Source organism: Festucalex cinctus, chromosome 20 (assembly GCF_051991245.1).
Source record: "Festucalex cinctus isolate MCC-2025b chromosome 20, RoL_Fcin_1.0, whole genome shotgun sequence".
Taxonomy (NCBI): Eukaryota; Metazoa; Chordata; class Actinopteri; order Syngnathiformes; family Syngnathidae; genus Festucalex; species Festucalex cinctus.
This window is the reverse complement of record NC_135430.1, coordinates 17,686,410-17,709,015: the sequence shown is the minus strand read 5'-3', so window position 1 is coordinate 17,709,015 and position 22,606 is coordinate 17,686,410. Positions and strand designations below refer to the sequence as shown.

Below are 22,606 nucleotides of genomic sequence, written 5' to 3'. Positions count from 1 at the left end.
TCCCAAAAGAATCCATAAAATGACAAAAATAAATAAATAATGGAGGAAGAGAGGCAGAAAATTACAATATTAAATTGCCATAAATGTCAGAAATTTGACAGAAAGGCAGAAAAGCCGAATGTATTAAAGACCCGAAAAAAATGGAAAGTAAAAAACAAAAAAACAAAAAAGAGAATACATACAATGCCAATGTTTACACTGACAAGTATGAGGCAAGCAAGAGGGTCTGGGTTATGCACTGTAACACCACAGATACAGTTGCACACAAGCATACAGTTCACTTGAGACGAGCACGGGAAAAGTCCATGAGTTTCTCGTGCATAAACATACGATTAAGGTACTGGTTCCGAGTGCTTCGTCTTTCCCGTTATTACGCAGCAATTTTTGTTTTAAGGGGTGGCGCGCCCGTCACCGCTGAGTGTGTGTGCGGCGTTTTCTTCCTCTTCTTCGTCCCTCCTGCTTAGTGGTTTGTGTACGGGGATGGCGAAAGAACCGTACAAGATTGGAGGCCTTTACTCTTAACAGGACTGACCGACCCACTGACGCCGAAACAGCCCGTGGGAAAGAAGAGGCGAACGGACAAGGTAACAACAAATGCTGTAGCACAAGATGGAATCGTCATGACTAAATGACGTTCGTAAAAAAAAAATGTTTCTTACACCTCCTAAAAACAGTTGTCTACGATGGCGGACGATTAGCAAATGCTGCTAAAGTTTGCTATCAAGCCGGCTAACTGACTCGGCTCTGTGAGTAATGTTGTAAGCCTTGTGTACTAATCGGTAGGGAAGTCGTGTACATATGTTTTGATACAAACGAGTGGGACAGTCGTACAGACATATAAAACCACAATGAAAGTGTTTTCTTGCAACGCTACCTAGCTATGTAGCTAACTTGACAGTTAGCAAGCTAGCTAGGCTAGGTGACTTTAGCTTTTGGCTGCCGAACATTATCATGTCGTTAGCAAGCCTTATCTGGCAGATACAAATGTGACAGTTATAGTTCAAACATTGGTTTAAGATTAGCAGTGAACCACACGATGTCTTTTAAAATGAGCTTATTATTGTGGTAAACTCCTTGAGCTAACTCATAAGGAACACAGTAGATTGTCCAAAGATAGCAAGTGATGTTAACGTCATTGTTTTGATATCTCACCAAGGTGTTACACTTCTAAAACCAATGGGATTCTGTTTGGAGAGCTCAGCAAGACGAGATGATAAGAACGGTTGACGGTTTAAATCTGCCCTTTTGTAGCTGAGTAATGACACAACAAATTAACACAAGGGCAGACATGCTGTTTGAGTAGCAACCCTGTTTGTGAGATTGTAACCACTTGATTGTTTTTGTTTTTATTACGTTTTATGGCAATGGTACTGACATTATGTAGACATGTGGCACACTACTTCAGTAAAAATAGAGATACTTGTGTACAAAAAGACTGACATAGAAGTACAGATTTAACTCCCCTTACTTATTAAATAATATGCTCTGTAATTTAGGATACTTGACTCATTTAGCCATTTTCAACAGTTAGAAGATATTTTGTCTATAATTAATGTGATATATTTTTTATGAACAATTATTACCTTTAAAAAGTAATGTTTCCACTTGCTGTTGACTGCTCAGGAGCAGGTAACGACCAATCATGGCTCAGTTTGCTGACCAAAACCAGAAAACAGGCAAGCTGTGATTGGTCGTATGGATGGAATTTTAAACGTGAGCAGTCAGTGCTTCAACATGAAGTTGATCAACACATTCATGGACAATAAAACTTAATTTGATAAGTTAAAGAGAAGCTAAGAGTAAATGAGAATGTGACGCTCCTGGACCTGATATCCGGGAAATCTACAAATACCACAGGGGATAAATTTGGGGGAAAAGTTGCAGTTTATAGTGAGAATTTTATAGTAGAATTAGAATAATACTTCTCACTGGCGTTGCCCCAGCAGATGTCTACTCCAATAACTACCATCATATTGTCTTAAGACCACATACTAGTCAATATCTCCAATGGGTGTAGTCAAGTAAAAGGATTCAATTTTGCATCAAATTCTTCAACACGCATTTAATTAACAATGCAACTGAAAGCATGAAAATATATCTTGTCAGCTGTCCAACATGTTTATGTAACAATCATTTGACAGCTGCTGAAACCAACGTTTTAATGATGCACAAACTTTATGTACTCTTGTACAAGCTCATTGTTCTACCACTTAAATTCATAAGCATGCAGGTAAGAAATCACCCTAATCCGTACACTATGAAAGATAGATAATACATTGTGCAATATAATACATAATATATATCAATGGGCTTGAATTTTTCCTCAAGTAGCTAACAGAGGTCCATCATAGGTAGGTGTACCTGTACCTGTCTGAGCCAGACAGAAAAAATATATATTTTATTTTTCGCAGAGCAGACTTGAGCCATTTTGTTCGATGTTGAATGTTGTAATTTAAAATACCTTTTTTGCTCTTTCTTTCATTCTTTCTTACAGACCATGGGACACGGAGTGGGCTAAACTGGAGTATCAAATAACACATGCTATCTGTAAGTATATCAGTGTATCTCAATAGTACAGAAGAGATATTTGTAGTTAAGGAATGCAGGGGAAAAAAAGTAATAAACAAAAACCACAACCTTCCAAGAGTCGAAAACCTTTGGTTGAACAGTCCTTCTTGCATTTTGTCATGAGAAAGTTCATCTTTGTGAGCATCTAAATGATGAACACCAAGTTTATTTTTTTTCCCATCATTTGTGTGTGTGCTTTTTTTTCTGAAGAAATAATAGTTGTACCAATAATAGCAAAGAGTGTTGTGAAATAGAACTGGATATTGCGATATAGGAACTTGTCTGACTGCTCAGAACAGTATGAGCAAGAGAATCAGTGAAACATTCTGTACATACACACAATAATTTGATTAAACAGAATTTTGTTTTGCACAACAAATAAAATAATAGCAGTTTGTCAACAAGATTTTTTTTTTCTATTTTCAAACCAGGGGCAAATTATTTAGATTTAGTTTGCGCATACAACATTAACATTTGTATACCTGTATGACAATTACACTTTTTATCAATATACTTACTGTGCATTTACAGTGACGAGTTTAAATTTGTTCGACTTTGAAGGTTCCGCTGTTTCAGTAAATTAATTTTGTCTTTGCAGAATAGTTTTTTATTTTTAGCATTATAACTGGACTGCAGATCTGAACATGTACCGATATTGTTCACATACCGGTATTTGCAAAAGTGTTGAAACATTGCTCAAACTTAAAACATGAGGAAAACATAAGATTTTTGGTGTGATATTCTGTGGTCTTCTACTACCATACTATGTTTATTTAGTTTGAATTTTAACGTAAATAAATGTGACATACAAACAAGCAGGGTTGGGAATCCAGGTCCAGAAAGCAAAAACCAACTCTTCTACTCAACTGGTAGGTAAACAATTTCGTCTCCACCTGTTGAGTAGGAGCAACTGTGGTTAAAGCCAAACTTTTTCCGGGTTTTTACTTTCTGGACCTGGATTCCCCAACCATGGATTTAAAGTGAATGCGGATAATGGAAACTACTTCAAAAAATTTACAAGATTTGTGCATGTAATATACAGTATGCTAAACTTGTGCATTGTTTTGAGGTTTCCCACTGTGGTGGAGGACATGGCCACAGCCTCGCTCAGAGCAGAGTCAAGCCATAACTACAGAGGAACGTCGCAGCTGCATGCAGTTGGTGAGTCCACATTATGTACAGTACTGGGTATACTCGCACACACAACACACACTCGGTTTGTGGCAATAACACAAATGTTTAACTTTATCACGACTGTTGAGTACAACTATGTCAGCAGCATTGGAATGCAAATCACATACTTTTACAGTGTTGGTTTACACTCAAGTAGAACACTAATCAACATTTCACATTCATCAAGTTCGAATAACTGTTGGGCCATTCATTCCACTTAACACATTTGCTTGTTCAGGAAGATGTGGCTGATAAGCTGTGAAAACAGTTTCAAAAATCACATTATGAAATAGACACCAGTACTTTCAGTAACCTTTGAAGACAGTTTTATCAGCTTACACTGCAGATACTGACTTGTTAGTAAAAGTTGACTCACTTTTATTTTATGTAGTCGGCTGTCTTCTCCTATACAACTATACAACCAAGACTGACCCGTGAGAGACAGCATGAGAAGATGTTGAATCTCAACTGCTAAAAAACACAAACAAGAAATAAAGATTCAAAGTAGAAGCAAGACTTATCTGGTAACAACAGTACATTGCAGTGGAAAAACTCATTTTTATTGTGGTAAATGACTTGGGAGACACGTTATGCAAACACTCAAACCAACCAGTTTCCCCTATTTGTGTCCGGTAACAGCGCGAGCCTCTGGTTTGTTTCCTAATTGCCTATTGTTCTATTTATTGTCACAATCGCAGAGTCCTTGACTCAACCAAACTGGCTGCTGACCACACACACGTAAGGGTTTGCGTTTGTAAATATTAAACAGGTTTAACCTTTGTCCTACTGCTAACTACTATCTTAATACACCCCAGTGGATAATCTGCCAGCATAATCTTTTACAGACATCCAATAAGTAGGCTTTTGCTGACTTTGATCGAAATGGGCAAATGCTCAATTCTACCTGATTATCGGTGTCAAGTCTTTCCGTGGGTCATTTAAAAAGCATTAAAAGTCATCGAATGTGCAACGGCGTCACACTATAACACAATTTAGCAATAAAAATTGTGATTAAAAATATATATTTGTGGGGCTACTTGCGAGCAGTTGTAATTTACAATGAACAAAATGGCCTGCAGTCCCCGAGTTGCTTAATTTTCAAAATACCAATTGCTCAGAATTTGCCAAGAAAAATGTACTGTTTCTGCTCACCAATGTCCAACATGAAACCCTAATGCCACCTAGTGGCAGAAAGTTACCTCAGCACAAATCCAAGATTCACACTCTTTTTAAACACAACTGTTAACTGTAACTTCATGAATTACCAACTATAAAATTACTGTATCACTAAAGTGGAAGATACAACCACATTTGCATTTGGTAACCATATTTGTCCACTTTTATGTTAATTAACAAGAGTATGAAAAACTTGAAAAAGATATTTTATTGTACATTTGGAATAGATAAAACATGCATTTAATTTGTGATTTAATTGTGAGTTATTTGATTAATTACAATTAAAAACTGTAATTGACTGACAGTCCTAATAAATTAACTGTATATGCAGTACGACTTGGGCATTAAATTAGTTTTAAGTTGCATTAAAAATTATTAAATAAGATTTGATGATACCTGCAAACCCTGGGCATGTTTGCACCCCTCTTTCTTGACGTGTAGGTCAAATGATCTGTTCCCCTCTAGGGCTGGCCATTGATGGTGTATTTTGGAACAATGGGATTGAAATGATCCAAAAATATTGTGGAAAATCGCCAGGATAATTGGGGTGTCTTGTCTCAGGGCACTTGGCTGGCATTACATCACATGATGGATGTGGGGATTCTGGATAAATATTATTTGATAATGTTTGTTAATCACAAGAATACGCCGTTGAAGTTGGATCAGTCAAGACAAGTCAATTTCTCGGAAAATTAGCAGTGCCCTTTGTAAATTGGAATGTCCAAATGTAGCTTTAGCGAATTGATATGTGGTATTAAATTCCTTTCATCTTATTTCAACTTATTCTTAAAACAAACTGAACATTTTAATACTACAGTAGTACAGTATTTTGTTTGTAGCATTTTTTAAATAAAGGTAGCTGATGCTTAAAACGTGGACAATGTACTGTGTAATTGCTAAACTCAGTGTTTTCCAGAGGGTGATTTTTTTTCTATGTGTCTTCAAATAGTTTCCTGTGCCAAAATCAAGAGGAAGAAAAGCTTGTTTGGTGTTGCCATTTACGTGGAGGTGACAGCAGAGGGAGAGTCGCGTCGCACAGCCAAGTCTCACAGCTCATCTAGTCCGAAATGGGATGAAAGGCTTACTCTGTAAGAGACAACCCATATTTATTTTCTGTAACTAAAACATTGGATAGTTGTTTTTTAAACAACATATATTATTTATTTATATCCCACACAGTATGTTACTTGATTTAAATTATTTTTTGTTTGTAGAGACATTTACCGTTGCTGCTCCCAACAGTTTTTGTAGTCTTCTTGTTTTGCTTATATAACTCAGCCCTTGGGGGGCTGCTTAAGTGTAACTATATGTCTCACATGTTTCTAAAACATTAGGAATGTAACACCGCACAGCCAGGTGGACTTCAAAGTATGGAGTCACCACACCCTGAAAGCCGACGCTCTGCTGGGCAAAGCCTCACTGGACCTGATGGCAACCTTGGAGCAGCATGAAAGCAAATGTATGATTAAAAAATATATATATATATATATATACTTGAAACACATGCACATGTTATGTGAAGCAAATACCACTATGATTTTGATTTGAAAATCAAAATATGAGGTCACTACGAGGCTATACTTCTTTATACCATACAAGCGTCTATTCCATCTTTTTTTGTTGTGAACCCCTTCAATTTGTGTTGGCTCCACAGTGGAGAATGTGAAGGAGGTGCTGAAGCTGACTGTGGAGCACAAGGGCGTTATGGTGCCTGCAGGGGAGCTGACGGTGTACCTGGATGGGCTCACTGTCGGTGATCAGGAGGAACTGGCACCACTAACCAATGGGAATGCAGCAAATGGCACTAGTGAGAGCAGCTTTTTTTTTTTTTTTTTCCCCCTATTCTGATTTCATGATCCAATTGTGAAATGTAAACCTGATGTGCAAGGCGAATTGTTCACAAATCCAACTGAGGTAGACCTAATAAAAAAAAAATGTATGAAAGGGCAAGCAAAAAAAACAACAAAAAAACGAAAACACTTGGAAGGGTAATTATACTGTTACCCATAAACATTTTCCCTGTCACATCCATTATTATAGTTTATTGTGAAAAGCATCCCAATATTCCATTTCTTGGCACGGCCAGTAGGGAAAGCATCCTTTCCATCCATAAGATAAGCTTTTAGTCTACTCATATTTTAATATTATGTTTTTTCCAGTTCTGATAAAACTGGTTCTGTGTCAGCACCATAAATCTTTTTGGGGTCAACACATCGGCACACAAATTTACACTCAAATTACTATTAACATCCTCCCCTCCGCCTCAGAAGTCCAGCAGAATGGTGACGCCATCCATGAAAATGCAGAATCTTCTTCCTCTTCCTCAAGGGCTGCCAACAGGTAAAATGTTTCAGATTTGACATTTCCAATTCCATACATGCGATGCTCCTAAAATGGCTGTTTTTGTTTAAAATAAATAAATAATGCTCAATTGTTTAACTACATGGACTAAATACAGTGTAGCAAAAATAAAGTAAGTTTTAACTAGGGATGGAACGCAATCCATTAGCACGATTTGGTCACGATATGATAATTATCACAATATTGTGGGGAGGTTGGTGATACAAAAAAAAAAAGAACTCATACTAAAAACAAAACCAGAATATTGTGCTTTTGTACATGACAGCAATGCATATAAACAACCTACAATCTCATAACACTTAATATTGAGGCACTTGCTAATGCACGCACATATTGAGTTCCTCCATATATTGAATCTGTTCACAAGCATATGACGTTCCCCTTCATCTTACGATTAGCATGGATTTTAAACATGGAAGGGCCAAAACATACCGTATGAAAATTAAACTGCACTAAAAAACTAGCCACCAGGGGATGCTAGAACTGCACTTTTTTTTTTTTTTTTTTTTTTTAAAAGATGGGCTGCTTTTAATATCGTGACATGATGACGACGATATATTGTGGCAGTTTTAATATCGCAATATCGTGAATATTGCTGTTATCGTTAACATCCCTAGTTTTAACTAAAGTCACTTGTTTATCTGAGCTTCATCATGTGGATGTGACGAATCTCTGTGGCCGAAATGAATGTCATCAACGCTGGCAGTGTGCCTACAGCCAATATTTTGCAAAACACGTCGTATTGCACGTTTTGTGCTGTCTTGCTGTGAGCACATTGCTGGCAGTTTCAGAACGGTGCTTTTCTTTCTTATATTGCTTTTCATTATCAGTGGTCCAAAAGTATAACATGTAAGCAGGGGTTTCTAAGTGCCCTCACCACATGATGTCATTTGCTTCCACCTGTATAGCACAGTGAATGGGACAGACATGGGCCTGCGGTCAGCTTCCTGTTCAACCTCTAATGGATTGAATAGTCAGGTGCCTTCCAGTTCCTGTAGCCCAGCCCTAGGTCGCGTCATCAATGGCGATGTCACGCCCAACTCCACACCAAGCCACCAACCCTCAGATAGTGATGCGGAGAGTAGGACTCGTGAGTATAAGATTTTCTATACAGTTTACAATAGCGACAGTTGATTTCTTGTGAAATTGACATTTTAAATAGCTCAAATTTTAGCTTTGTTACACTTTCATTGGTGTGCAATCATTGCAGAATGACAATCTGTTTAAATACAATATTTTTGAGTTTGTACAGTGACACAAATTACATTAGAAAATGCAGATTAGAAAGAAACCTCAATGTTTTTGACAAACTTGGGTCATCATCTGATACAACAGGTGACACGTTGCCTCGAGCAGAAAACCACGAGGACTGTACTCCGGATGCTCTTCTGCCAGATTCCGACACGGCTCCAAATGGCACATCTCAGCCGCCGCCTCCACAGGCTTCAACCTCGTCTTCTGCTGCTAATCCGAATGATGATGCCGCTGCGACTGCCGCCTCATCCACGTGCACTTCCACAGCACAGGGTGCCACCGCCATCGCGTCCTCGTCGTCAGTGTCCGCCTCCCCAGTACCGGGAGAAACAAATATGTCAGCTGACAGTGGAAGCAGTAGCAGCGCTGCAGCAGTATCTACAGATGGGCCCAAACCCAGGCAACAGGTCCCTGCAGCTGGCACCTCTGATCCTCTTCCACCTGGGTAACAAAACATATATACTGTGTGTGTGTGTGTGTGTGTGTGTGTGTGTATATATATATATATATATATATATATATATATATATATATATATATATATATATAATCCCATTTTATTTTATTTTCAGAATCATTTTAAGAAAAATTATTCCAAACTTGCCAAGTCAGGTCCTTTATCATTAATTACATTATTATGTCTCACAGTTGGGAGCAGAGAAAAGACCCACACGGGAGAACATATTACGTAGACCACAACACCAGAACTACGACCTGGGAAAGACCACAGCCACTACCACCAGGGTGAGCTTGAATTTCTTTGTTCTCCATCTTCATTATACAGCCCAAAAAAATTCCCATGTACTGTTAACTGCCTCAAATTCTAGGCTTCACATTCATATTAAAAAAAAAAAAAAAAAAAAGTTGAAATGACTAACCGCTATTTATTAGGATTAAGGTTACTCTTGTGCATTCACATGCATTTGCATACCACAGACATGATTGAATAGATGTTTTCCACAGCTCCACGTCATGAATAACTGGCAAACCTCAGCAATATTTGCCCTTAAGCTTCGCTCCTTGTATGTGGCCAGTTGTGGTAAAAGATTTTGTCATCCAAGCCTCCCACTGAACTACACATATGATCGATATGAATATTCAGTATGAGGGCAAACTTCGGGCAGTTTACTTGGTCCACTGTGACGTGGTCTGTAATTTCATTGGTCAGATGGGACAAGACTATTGTTATTTATATTGGCAGCATGAAACGCCTCAGTAAAAATTAGTAAAGGCAGAAATGTTTTTTTCTGCATGTTTGACAGAAAATGTTCAATCAATATAAAACAAATCTCTTAAATGAGGTAATGAGGACTGCTACCCTTTCTTCCTCTTTTGTGTGTCTATTAGATGGGAGCGCCGTGTCGATGACCGGGGCAGGATCTATTACGTGGACCATAACACACGCACTACCACATGGCAGCGTCCCACAATGGAGTCAGTCCGGAATTTTGAGCAGTGGCAGAGTCAACGCAGCCAGCTGCAAGGAGCTATGCACCAGTTTAACCAGAGATACCTCTACTCTGTAAGAATACTATGACCACATTTCTTGCTTGAGCCAGTCAAGATTATTGTTCCCTCGTTTATCGCAGGTGTTGATTCCAAAAACTACCCGGGAAAATTGAAATCCGCGTTAATAAAGAACAATCCCCATTTCTTATATATATTTTTTCCGTTTATTATGTTTTTTCATTTTGGTATGATTTTTAGTTTATTATGAATTATTTTTTCATTCATCATTTGTTTCTTTTTTTTTCATTTACAGTCATTTTTTCCCATTAAAAGTATGTTTTTTTTTATTTACTTGTTATACAGCACAGTATATATTTTCTGTCTCCGGAATGCAATGCCGTGGAGTGATGGGGCAGACACCGTCGGAAAGGACTCGTCGAGATGAATGTCACGGTCAGACATAGGGTTCGAGAGATACGGCCGCTCAAAGACCAAAAAATTAAACCACGTTTAAAAAAAAAAAAAAAGCATGCTGTAAAAAATCTGAGAAACAACGTGGCCCCAAAAGATGAACATGCGATAAATGAGGGAACACTGTATATTAAAGAAATTTTAAAGCAAATCTTTTGGTTGTTATCAGGTTAGCTTTTGGAAAGTTTCTACTGATAAGTCTTTCATCCCTGTAAGATGTCCAGAGCAGGGGTGTATTGAGAAGTGCCAGCAATGGGTTTCTTAAAAATAAAGTACATTTATTTTTGCAATGTTTTTTTTACGTTGTGCCATATTTTTGGAATGCTGTTTCACTAGATTCAGTGTTTAAAAATGGCCGTCCTCATTTTTAGGCATCCATGATGTCTGCTGAGAACGATCCACTAGGCCCGCTACCTCCTGGTTGGGGTGAGTTCACATTCTGTTTGACTCAGAGGCTGGATATATTACATGTGTCGATGACAGTTTGAGGCTTGATGTTTACAGATGTGGCTTATAATATTTTACAATGCGTATTCTGAATGTGTCATCAGTGATTTGTTGCCATCGCAGTCTTTCCTCTCCATTCTGTTATTGCTATTGTTTACAGGTCACAGGAGACAAAAACATTGATTTCATTATCTTTTGTGTCAGTTTATTAAACATTGTGTCCCTTGTTTTTATGACACTATTCACTTTTTGGTTCTTTTGTTTTGTTTTTTAAACATCTCTAGAGAGGCGTGTGGACTCCAACGACAGAGTATACTTCGTCAACCACAACACAAAGACAACACAGTGGGAGGACCCCCGAACCCAAGGGTGAGCTGAGACGAAAGGGCCAGAGAATGAAATGTGAAACGATCCAAACATAATTTTACAAACACTTTGAAAATTATTGAAACATTATTCAGTTCATCTTAAGAGGCACAACAATACATTGCAGTTGAAATCAATTTCACAGATACAAACCTCAAGTATAAACAATTTTTGTGTGTGTTTCAGGCTACAGAATGAGGATCCTCTACCTGAGGGTTGGGAGATCCGCTACACAAGGGAAGGTGTTCGATACTTCGTCGATCATAACACCCGGACGACGACATTTAGCGACCCCCGCACTGGAAAGTCCTCTGTGTACGATAAAAATAATAATTGAAATACTTGTTCACGTACTATAAATGTATTCTAAAATTTTAATGTTTAATGGACTATGTTTGTTAGCGAGACGTTATTTGTAGATTCATCATGCCAGTTATTGATTTGCACTGATTACATTTTTAGTGACTAGATGTGAAAAGACAAGAAACGTTGAGTCACTTTAGTCTTTGAAAAAGTCAAATCTGCTACTCAGCTTCACTTTTTGACTTTTTGTGTTTTCAGCACCAAAGGTCCACAAATTGCATACGAGCGCAGCTTCCGATGGAAACTTGCCCATTTTCGCTACTTGTGCCAGGTTTGTATCTTTTGTGCTTTATTCTTCAACTTGCTTTTTTAAAACTTCATGGCAGTTTCACTTCAAATATTATTTGTACCCAGTCGAACGCCCTCCCGAGCCATGTGAAGATCACCGTCTCCAGACAGACGTTGTTTGAAGACTCATTCCAGCAGGTAAGTGGATTGTTGTACTACATTCACAGTCGTAACATATCCAGACCTTTGCTAGTTGCTCATGGTGTGTTTTTGTTTTTGTGTGCGTTTTAGATTATGGCTCTAAAACCTTACGACTTAAGGCGGAGACTTTACGTCATCTTCCGAGGCGAGGAGGGTCTTGATTACGGAGGCTTAGCTCGGTAATACATGAAAATGAATGATAAGAATGCAAAGCTCCATTATTGAAACTTGTCTCCTAATTTCCTGTCTCGTCTTTTTCTTTCTCGTCAGGGAGTGGTTCTTCTTGTTGTCGCATGAGGTGCTGAACCCCATGTACTGTCTGTTTGAGTACGCTGGCAAGAGCAACTACTGCCTGCAGATCAACCCAGCTTCTGCTATCAACCCAGACCACCTCTCATATTTCTGCTTCATAGGCAGATTTATTGCAATGGTATTATCGCAGAATCCCTCTTACTGCAATATTAATGGCTTGCAATACAGAATTGACAGGTCTTTTGAGAATGTACTTATTTACTTTTTTTTTTTTTTTGCATTTTACTGTAATGTTGAGGTGCAATGATTAATTGACAACTAATCTTATCAAATCAATAATAAATTTTGGATTATCGATCTTAAGAATTAGCAGCCTCTCAGCAGTAAATATTCGCACATTTCTGTAGTTTTCCATGAAAGCACACTGATGTATTTATTATTATTATTATTATTATTATTGTATCTTTGTTTAGACTCCTAGTAAGTTGGAAATAGTCCACCTGTATTCAACAAGCTGTAAACTGAAAATGTTCCCCTTTAAATGTTTTTTTTTTTACTAATCATTTGAGAATAACAAAAAGCATTGTCAGCAGACAAAAATCTGTTGGCAGCCGGTGTTTAAAATAACTTCATGGTTTATGGACACCAGTTTTCATGCAGAAGAACTTGTCTGCTTATTTATAATGGTGATATGGAGTACAACCAATGAATGCATTTTATTTTATATATTTTATGTCTTACTGTGCCATTATTTAGCTGCTTTAAATTTATGTATTGGTTTTACTGACTCGGAAAAAAAGACACTACTACTCATGTCACTGCCATTGGGTGGTTTGCACATCACTCATTTTAGCAGTCTGTTGACAGAATGGTCTTAAACCTCTCGTTGTGAGGAGGATTTATGGACCGCTCATTCCAGTGTGTGCGAGCAATCCACATTATGCTACTGTACTGCGCACGACACGGAGCAGTAAAATCGTGCTAACACAGAACAAGATGTGTTCAGACTGGTAGACCAGATTGTAGCAATGGCAAGCAAGCATGCCATCAAAGCTTCTCTGGATGTGTCAAAAACAATGAAAAGTAACATTAGGCATGATATACCTTCAACAAATTACCAACAAGTTGCAGGGCACCTATAGAAAAGCAGCCATACACACTCAGAATGCAATTAAGCTAAGCGATGGGGCGAATTCACGCGTGGTCTATTCTATTGAATCTGTTTTATCTCCTTGTCTTTAGGCACTTTTTCACGGAAAGTTCATCGACACGGGCTTCTCTCTGCCGTTCTACAAACGTATGCTCAATAAGAAGCTCCTCCTCAAAGATTTGGAGTCCATCGACCCGGAATTCTATAACTCACTTATATGGATCAGGTGACTATTTTGTCTGCATCATTGTTATCTGTTGCGAAAGGAGCAGAGATAGTAGGGTTTGTATTCCACGTTTTTTTTTTTAACATAAAGCTGTGTCTTCTTAGGGACAACAACATTGAGGAGTGTGGTCTGGAGATGTATTTCTCAGTGGACATGGAGATCTTGGGCAAAATCACATCCCATGACCTCAAACCGGATGGCACCAACGTCCTTGTCACTGAGGAGAACAAAGAGGAGTATATCAGGTTCTGGCACTGGCAGCATTTTGAGCAGAAATGCGCCCTCTGATAACATTTTGCATACGTGACCATATTTAAATGTGGCTTGTAGTTTAATGGCAGAGTGGAGGTTCTCCCGTGGAGTTGAAGGTCAGACCAAAGCTTTCCTGGATGGTTTTAATGAGGTGGTTCCACTTCAGTGGCTCCAGTATTTCGATGAAAAGGAGCTGGAGGTAGGCAGAATTACGATTGCTGACCGTGGTGTGTTGTTTGCTCTTTTGTTGCCTGGAAATCTTGAGAATATCCTGGAGCAAAATGTGAGAAAGCTTGCTCCCAGTTCATTTTTGTTAGTTTGTTTTAATGGTAATTCTGTTAGCCCACAAAAGTAAAACAAAAACTGATTTTGGTGGGTTAATTTTCAGTAAATTTTCAAGTCATTTTTAATGATCATTGTGGGGCTTCCTTTCATTAATGAGGGTACGAACAATTTTGTCAATGCATGTGTTATCCAGGTGATGCTGTGCGGCATGCAAGAGGTGGACTTACAGGACTGGCAAAGGAACACAGTGTATCGCCACTATACCAGGAACAGTAAACAGATCATCTGGTTCTGGCAGGTACTGTCGTATATACTACTGCAACCCCCCCCCCCCCCTTTACAGAGTAGAAATTTAAAGAGTGCATTTTAATTCAGGTTTTTGTTTTTTAAACTTTAAAATGGGCTTTAAAAAAATAACCAAAAAACAAGACAAAAAAACATTGTGCAGTCACTTGTGTGTCCTTCCTTCCTACCTCCCTTGCAGCTCGTGAAAGAAGTGGACAACGAAGTGCGTCTGCGCCTCATGCAGTTTGTCACTGGAACCTGCAGGCTTCCTCTGGGCGGCTTCGCTGAGCTCATGGGTTAGCTGGGCCACACAAACACTTAAAACATCTTGTTCTGTTATTGCACTTTTCTGCCACCTTGCACTCTTGACCTTGTTTTCCACTACAGGAAGTAACGGGCCACAGAAGTTCTGCATTGAGAAGGTTGGTAAGGAAACATGGCTTCCCAGGAGCCACACGTGGTGAGTGGAAGGCTCTTGCCATTTTTTGTTATTGAGGGTATATTGGAAACTCATATTGGAGATATTTGATACCACTTTTTTTTTTTTTTTTCTTCATACTGTTACCAGTACGAGTACTCAAAATCCTGAGTAGTGACCGATAATGATGCAAAGTACCGATACCACTAGTACTTTTGATACATAAAATTAAAAAAAATACATAAAAGAAAAACAATGACAAATCATTTTAATAATTTCCTCTTAAATTTGCATAAAAATAATGGCAATTTTCTATTCTTCTAATTACTAGTTCTCTGTCATAAAATGACCACAAGAGGCCGCTGTTGCGAGTACCGAAACTCTGATTCGGGTCGCATTTGCCTGCAGTCTGAACATAGTTGAAATGATAGAGACCATATATATATATATATATATATATATATATATATATAAATGTTACTGTACATCACTGGTATAAATTAATGAACAAAGATACATCAGCATTGAATAATTAATTATTTGCGTTCTTCCACTGGTTCATGAATGGATTCAACATCGTTGTACTTCTACTAAACGTCGGGTCCCTTCTCGTGTGTCTACCCGCAGCTTCAACCGTCTGGACTTGCCCCCTTACAAAAGCTTTGAGCAGCTCAAAGAGAAACTCCTCTTCGCCATCGAGGAAACGGAAGGATTCGGACAAGAATAGACGGAGCGCTCCTCCCACGTTTCGCTCCCCCTCATCACTGATTGTTCGACCGAAATCAATCAAATAATTGCACAAGATAACCACCAAATGTATATAAGCTTATTTTATCAGTTTTAACCAAATCTTAATTTGCAGCATCATTCTTGCCGCAATCTTATTTCAGCAGACCTTTAATATATGGACACCGCCCCCCCCCCCCTTCAAGAAATATGCAAGCCTCCCTATCTTTTTGATCTTTTGAAAAATACGGAAAACGTTAATATTTTCAAGATGAAGCCCTACTCCTGACGGCTTTCGTGAAAAGACTTGTAGTGATTTTGGACAGGATTTATTGTGTAACGCAATATCCTTTTTTTTTTTCTTTTTTTTTTATAAAGCTCTAGTTCTATAGAGCTTTTCAGTAGTAGTTGTTTGGATTCTGGTGCCTGAAATCCCTCAAACCAACAACCTCTCATTCATCCTTCATCAAGCAGTGGATCGAAAAAGCCAACATCGCCTGTAAAATGTTTGTGTGCTTTTTAAAAAAAAAAAAAAAAAAAATGGCCTGTACAGTTCAGTGAACAAACTGAAGTGATGTTGGGATAAACTAAAAGTCAATTGGTTGCACCCTTCAAATTGTTCATCTGAATTGTACAGGATGTTTTATATCGATATGCTAACTAAATATTTTACAGGGGAGTGTTGTGGGTTTTTTTGGTTGTTTTTTTTTTCACCTTCTCCCAGCAGTAAGTACCCACTGACTTTATGGTGACTTATTGAAAGTCCACGGTGACATGTTCCACCTCGGCTGCAGTGAGGCGGGATGACATGCTGAATCATCAATAGGTTAGAACTGAACAGGGGCGTCTTGTTTTTTTTCCATCTGAGATTCCAGCAGCAATGTGTTTAAATTATTTAATTAACTTGAAAAGAAAAGATGCAGCACTAAAAAAGGAAGGGAAAAAAACATGTCAAATTTTTGTGCCGAAAAGTATTAAGTGGGTAGAAGTTAAGAATATCTTGGCAAATCTAAATGTTTTTGGCCAGCCTTCAAGCTGGTAATCCTTCACCTGGCCCCCCCTTTGCTTTTCCCTCCCCACATACATTTGATGTCTCATTTGGTATGCCGAGATGCAATCAAAACTCTAGTTGTCCCCTCGCTTCCCATAATTCCACCTTTTAATCCTCACTTCACCAACAACGCCGGTGCTTTTTTTTTTTTCCTCCCCCCTTGTGTTTATCGATGGTTTAAATCCAGACTGAAATATTTGTTGGATCAAGATGCTTTTAGGTTGGGTTTTTAATTTGCCTTTCCCAGGTCTAGCTTGAGCTAGAAATGACGGAGGAAACGTATCGTATTGTAGCAAAAGGAGCCGACTTTGAAAACTGTGCTTCCTTTTTCCATCGCAAACCTATAATCCAAGCGAATCCCAAACTGTGTATGTGAATACTCATTGTACAAAGATAATGACAGATAGCATACTTAGATATTATAATAAATTGCAGAGCCGCCGTTCCAGTGTTTGGAAATCTGTGATGCCTTTTGTTTCATATCCGAAATAGACTGGGAGCGTTTCAGGCGGCCTTCGCGGCAGGCCAGCTTGCAGCGCAGGCCACCTGAAAGTCATCCCGACTGTAACATATCGCGTGTAGATACACACTGTAAACACCTGCTACACTGTACAGAATGGCCCTTTACCGGTGTATAGAGGATTCATTTTTAAATCAAGCTTTCAGCCATTTGAAATGAAGAGAGATGGATTTATGAGATACAAATAAATACGTGAATGACTCCCTCCCCTGCCATGACTCTGCTTTTATTTCAAGTGGTGTGAGGGTGGTCGCCCGATGAGATGAGCGATTTCTCTGTCCAGGGCCAATCATAAAACTATGTTAACAATTACAGAAGATTCTCAAAAAGGTGCCAGGTTCATCTGAACTTCTTTAACAGGTCAACGGCTTCTTTGTGGACCTGAACACAACGGGAACAGAAGAGCTCATAGGCACAAAGCGTCTTCCTCATGCGTAACACAGTAACTCCAGGTCATTTAGTACCTCTTTGTCTTCGTGCGTTCGCGGGGGGTAATCTCTCGCTTTGTTTAGCCACAGCAGAGCTTTCTGATCATCCTTCATGGCCATGTAGGTCTTCCCCAGCATGAGGAGGTTTTTACTGTAGAAGTTTGGATCGACTTGGAAAAGAAAATGACAGTTAGGGGGAGCGGCGGCCTATTGAAAGAATATCGTTGATATGTAGCAAGGTCCATGTACTAGTATGCTCTTTGTCCTCACTAGTAGAGTGTACTAGTGACACTTTTGGCCTACTGCTAAGCAGTGAAACCTGGACTCGGCCAGTGTGCTGAATTGTCTTACTAGTCAGGCCAAAGTGTACTAGTATATAAACCATAAGATGGCAAGGATATTTAATAAACTAAATTCTTTTACCTTGTTCAGCTTTCAGGAAGAACTGCAAAGCCTTGAATGAAACGACATTGTTAATTAAACTTGCGAACAGTTAAAAAGATAAATGAAAATCGTACCTCCTCATATGTGGATGTGGGAGGTGACGCAAAAATAACCGCCGCCACCTTGCGTTGATACCACGGCAGCTCAGAAAAAGTAAAACACCTAAATGAGAAAAAAAGTTTAAAGGGTTTTAAAATGTGACACTGTAGACAAGCAAATACTACACAGTACACACATATCTTTATGGTATGTTACAGTGAGAAACTAAGCTCAAGACTCACCAGTAACCCAAAATGTGCAAGGATGTTGCATCTTTGGGATTGAGCTCGAGGGCTCTCTAGGAGGAAATGGACATTCACAAAAGTGCATGTTATATAAAGTTCCACAACTATATGTTTGTACAGTGGGCTAATTCTCACCTCCAGATGTTCCCGGATTGTGTAAGAATTTCCAATTTTAACCTTGACTCCCTCGTACTCCCCTATATCACTCAAACATATTGCATACCACTGTGGGTTAAAAAAAAAAAAAAAGTCTTTGATCTTATCATATAAATTACAGAGCAGAGCTTAATACACAAAAAAGCATGACAAACATGACCATGTCTTACTTTGTGTGCTGCGAAACACTTGTCATCTTTCTCCAAGGATTTTTTTGCATATTCAAAGGCCTCATAGACCAGCTGTTTCTTCCGTCCCTCCTGGGTGTCGGGCAGCTCTGACACATCACGGGATACCCTTGCCATCCGCCACAAGAACTCGGCATTATCGCTGGACCAAAAAAAAAAAAAAAAAGTGCTAAAATTATGGGGGGACAGTGATGAGCACAAACCAGTAAACAGGTCAGATCTCACCTGTCTTTGTACTGCAGTAGGAGCTGGTAGAGTTTGTGTGTCTCTGCACAGCTATAAAGATAGTCGGCCTGCTCAAGAACTTCCTCTTTGCAGAACACAAAAATACATTAATCCCAGTTCAGTATCTCATTTCCTTTATGCTGATTCAGATTCCATTTGACTGTTTCTATTCATTCCATAGTGAATTGTGAACTACCTTTTTCTAAAGCAAGGACCACCGCTGAGTCCTGGACCCAACGATATGCTCCATACGTCAGACATGAGAGTGTTGGGAGTCCCAGCAGGAATGCAGTCCTTCCACTCTACATGCAAGGGAGAAAAGGTACATTCTGTTAGCTGTCTCTAAGCAGTTTTTGACATGTGCACTTAGTCTTTATTTACTAATAGTCTTAGTCTTTATCACTATAGCATAAATCACATTTTGTGTCCTCAGAATCACTCATGATAATTTTGAGATCTTTTGGACATAAAACGACAAACCTCTCAAAAATGTTTTTCCTTTATTTTATACTTTTTTTCCGTCTCCATTTGATGTAGGCTACATTATGTTGGCATGTAGTCCTACTTGTGTGCAGAAATTCAACTCCCTCAAACGATTGCCTGTTTTTCTTGAAACCATACATTTAAAATTGCTTATTATTATTAACAAGTTTGACCTAAGTTTCCCTCCCTTTATCCACATACACTCAAGGCACACTTCATGTAACTACGTTTTAGAAACACATCGAAACTACATAAACAATTGAAAACTGAGCATTATTGACTTAATTAAGAGATCTAACTCACGTTAGATCATGCAGGTATTTGAGCCTATAAACATCAAAATAAATAGAAAATTCAACCGGTATTTACTGTGAGAACATTGGCGACCCTTCTTGGAGAGGACCAGTAAAACCGGTTAGCCGTTCTAATTCGGATGCTTTTAGTCCAAGTTCCGTCTGTGATGGTTCTGTTGACACACCGCGTCCAAAAGAGGCCAGCCATCACGTCAAAGGTCCAAACAGGGAGTGAGGAAAGTCTCACCTGTCCAATATTTACCAACAGAGGCGGTATATGGGTGTCATTCAAGAACACTCACGGGAAACGTTGCGAAACTGAAAGGCGCGTTCCGTATACATCGTTTTGTTTTTATATTTTATAATCATTCATTTTCCTCTCACATACTCTTTTTCACGTTTTGTGTTTACTCAAGATGAATTAAAAGCGTTACCCCAAGTAATACCAGTCATTTAGAGGACTACACAGGTTCGTTAAAAATAGTACTTTGCCCGAGTGTGTAGTTCGTGTGTCTTTACGAAATTAAAACAGGTTTATCATTTACATATTTATCAATTAAAATGTCACAAAAGACAAGTGGTTGTGCTAGCAAAATTATTTTTAAGGGCTCGCACACTCGTTCCGAAGCATTGTGGCGTTCTTGAATACATCCCGTAAAAGTGTCCCTCAATTTGAAGTAGTCGATGGGAAACTAAAAATACTTTCGATCCGTCGGTGACAAAAGTACTCTATCCTGTAAGTTCACAACAATACTTGTGTTTTTAAAATCATACCACTGGTAAAGTAGAATTTATTCATCTACTTAAGTAAAGTTAGGGGAGGAGAATAAAAATAAAAATGTAATAATATACTTTAATTGTTACGATTTTCTCTTTACCCCACCAGGGGTCGCGACAGTGAGGCACTGTTTGTTTACGTTATCATGGTTTATTTCTTTATTTTTTCACTGTAAAAGAATTAATACAAGTTTTTCTTTCTTTCTTTTTTCCTTTATTTCTTTTATTGCACACCCTGAAACTGTTTGTTTTTGACCGGTTAACATAGCAACTGACATATCCAGCGTGTCTACTACTTTTGCGTAGGTTTGTGATTGACAAAGGCGTTTCGACCTACGTACAAATAGCGACAAATTCGTTAACATCCCGCCATAGGGACGTAATTGCGTCGTAAAGCGACACCGGGAACTGAGCCGCCTGACCTTTGACATCATGACCGTGCTGCCGTTATTTTTTTTTTTTTTAAATGTCATTCAAGTTGGCAAAATTAGCAATGAAAAAAATAATAATAATTTAAATGAAAAGGACTCATATAAACAGAATTTCCGGTTCAGTTAGGCCTACATCAACATGAACAAAAACATTTAGATTGATAGATTGCAAATAAATAGTTTTGTATATGTCAGAACTCAGAATATTTTACCTTTCTTAGTGTCTACCAACCTAAGAGTCAATGTCAAATAAAATTACCTTAAACATGGAGTTAATTTTAAAAATATAGCTTTCCCTAACAGAATAAAAACACCAAAACTGCAATGTTTCAGCGTTTTGAAATGCTGTTTTTCAGGCGCTTGAGTATCTGACAGAGTTGTGGCAAACCCAACAAAATATATGATTAAACAAAATCTCACAACGTGCTGTTAATGGTTGAGCTGGATTACTTCAATTATTATTATTATGCGGTTTATTGACATTATTGTGATTGTTATTGTCAAATGAATTGTCATCACGACTCATCAGTAGTACGGTACGTACAGTACCTTTCAAAAATAAACAAGCATAACTTTGAACACAACCACATGCTCTAAGAGAGAACACACAACCTTTAATGGCCCACATTCGCTTTAATCAAGAGAAGGTAAATACAGTCTGCACAGCCGTTTACATTTTGTTTCATTTGCATTCCATATTCTCTTTTACTCTTTCTCGCATTGACCATTTCAAATAGTGCATCATATTTCCCATGTCACCACGGCTGCTAGAAAGTACCAGTAACATAAAAGGAACAGTGCTCATTTTTACAATATTTAACCTTGACAAAGGTTTTGAGTTTACAAAGTCAAATGGTTATGACGGGATAGTCCGGCGCACCTCGACACACTGCTTGGGATCAGGTACAAGTCCTCTTTCCATTTCCACTTTTAAATAGTTTGTTTAAATTCAGAATGATATTTCTGCTCTGTCATGATTATTGCATTCATCTGTGCAGTATTGAAAATTGGCCATCATTCTGCACACCTGTTATTAGGAATGGGCTAAATTAATATTATTTTTCATTAAAGCATCAGTAGTCCACAAAATGAGCCACGCATCAGGTGAACAGTGTTGAGAGAGAGAGAAACAATTACAAAAAAATATTCATTTATTTAATAACTACAGGTGACATTTTTTTGTAATTTTTTTCAACAAAACTTGATTAATAATGATCATACACATTCAGGATTCTCTTCAATACAGCCTTAATTTATTATTATTTTTTTTAATCACCATTAAATTTCACATTTTTCCCCACAGTTTTATTCATGACAACTGTACTTATTTATTTTTGTATGCAATAGTCAATCCAAATCACAAGGTAAAAAGCGAGCTGATAAATTTCAGGTGGCTGTGTAACCTGCCAACCTGGTGAATAAACAGTTTTAAATTATTTTGCAAAGGAATTCCTCAACATTCTGGAACCAGAATTTGTCTTCATCAAGTCCTCATCAAACCTGATACAATTTGTGGACATAAAATGACATCAGAGGGCATAAAATTAATTTTTGTGACATCGGGAACACTATGTTCTGTACCTTCCCGCATTTGAAAGAATGTTGTGACTGCAGTTTAATGTCTTTGTGTTTTTTTTTAGTCATGGATAGGGAAGGTAAGTGTGGGTTTTGCAGT

The 22,606-nt window shown here is 38.3% G+C and overlaps 2 protein-coding genes across 6 annotated transcripts; one reads left to right on the top strand and one right to left on the bottom strand.

Moving 5' to 3' along the window:
• Nucleotides 1-259: 259 nt before the first annotated feature.
• On the top strand, nt 260-17,429 carry wwp1 (WW domain containing E3 ubiquitin protein ligase 1). Of its 3 annotated transcripts, none has more exons than XM_077509681.1 (25): nt 260-584; nt 2,495-2,547; nt 3,638-3,729; nt 5,867-6,005; nt 6,252-6,376; nt 6,572-6,724; nt 7,188-7,257; nt 8,187-8,368; nt 8,614-8,977; nt 9,181-9,276; nt 9,880-10,054; nt 10,824-10,878; nt 11,184-11,268; nt 11,452-11,580; nt 11,827-11,899; nt 11,983-12,054; nt 12,148-12,236; nt 12,328-12,487; nt 13,552-13,685; nt 13,790-13,930; nt 14,016-14,136; nt 14,416-14,520; nt 14,707-14,803; nt 14,895-14,967; nt 15,553-17,429. In XM_077509681.1, exons 3-25 carry the CDS (start codon nt 3,660-3,662, stop codon nt 15,650-15,652), a joined length of 2,808 nt encoding a protein of 935 aa, XP_077365807.1. In that variant the 5' UTR covers nt 260-584; nt 2,495-2,547; nt 3,638-3,659; the 3' UTR covers nt 15,653-17,429. The 3 variants fall into 3 exon arrangements, with proteins under 3 accessions (XP_077365807.1, XP_077365805.1, XP_077365806.1); XM_077509679.1 differs by having other exon boundaries at nt 261-584; nt 7,185-7,257; XM_077509680.1 differs by lacking the exon at nt 260-584 and adding an exon at nt 669-746 and having other exon boundaries at nt 7,185-7,257.
• rmdn1 (regulator of microtubule dynamics 1) lies at nt 17,428-20,952 on the bottom strand. Of its 3 annotated transcripts, none has more exons than XM_077509693.1 (11): nt 20,339-20,946; nt 19,800-19,970; nt 19,144-19,249; nt 18,948-19,032; nt 18,705-18,864; nt 18,514-18,603; nt 18,376-18,431; nt 18,169-18,256; nt 18,074-18,104; nt 17,687-17,820; nt 17,428-17,603 (listed from the first exon to the last, which is right to left on the bottom strand). In XM_077509693.1, the coding sequence occupies exons 1-11, from the start codon at nt 20,372-20,374 to the stop codon at nt 17,562-17,564; spliced, it is 999 nt and encodes a 332-aa protein (XP_077365819.1). In that variant the 5' UTR covers nt 20,375-20,946; the 3' UTR covers nt 17,428-17,561. The 3 variants fall into 3 exon arrangements, with proteins under 3 accessions (XP_077365819.1, XP_077365820.1, XP_077365821.1); XM_077509694.1 differs by having other exon boundaries at nt 20,158-20,941; XM_077509695.1 differs by lacking the exon at nt 19,800-19,970 and having other exon boundaries at nt 20,339-20,952.
• Between the last annotated feature and the right edge of the window lie 1,654 nt (nt 20,953-22,606).

Coding starts and splice junctions, on each gene's coding strand:
- wwp1 (XM_077509679.1), top strand. CDS start 3,660: ATGGCCACAGCCTCGCTCAGAGCAGAGTCAAGCCATAACTACAGAGGA. Junction 3,730..5,866: donor GTCGCAGCTGCATGCAGTTG/GTGAGTCCACAT, acceptor GTCTTCAAATAG/TTTCCTGTGCCAAAATCAAG. Junction 12,237..12,327: donor GATTACGGAGGCTTAGCTCG/GTAATACATGAA, acceptor CTTTCTCGTCAG/GGAGTGGTTCTTCTTGTTGT.
- rmdn1 (XM_077509693.1), bottom strand. CDS start 20,374: ATGTATTCAAGAACGCCACAATGCTTCGGAACGAGT. Junction 18,432..18,513: donor CAATCCGGGAACATCTGGAG/GTGAGAATTAGC, acceptor ATTTCCTCCTAG/AGAGCCCTCGAGCTCAATCC. Junction 18,257..18,375: donor TTGCACATTTTGGGTTACTG/GTGAGTCTTGAG, acceptor TTTCTCATTTAG/GTGTTTTACTTTTTCTGAGC.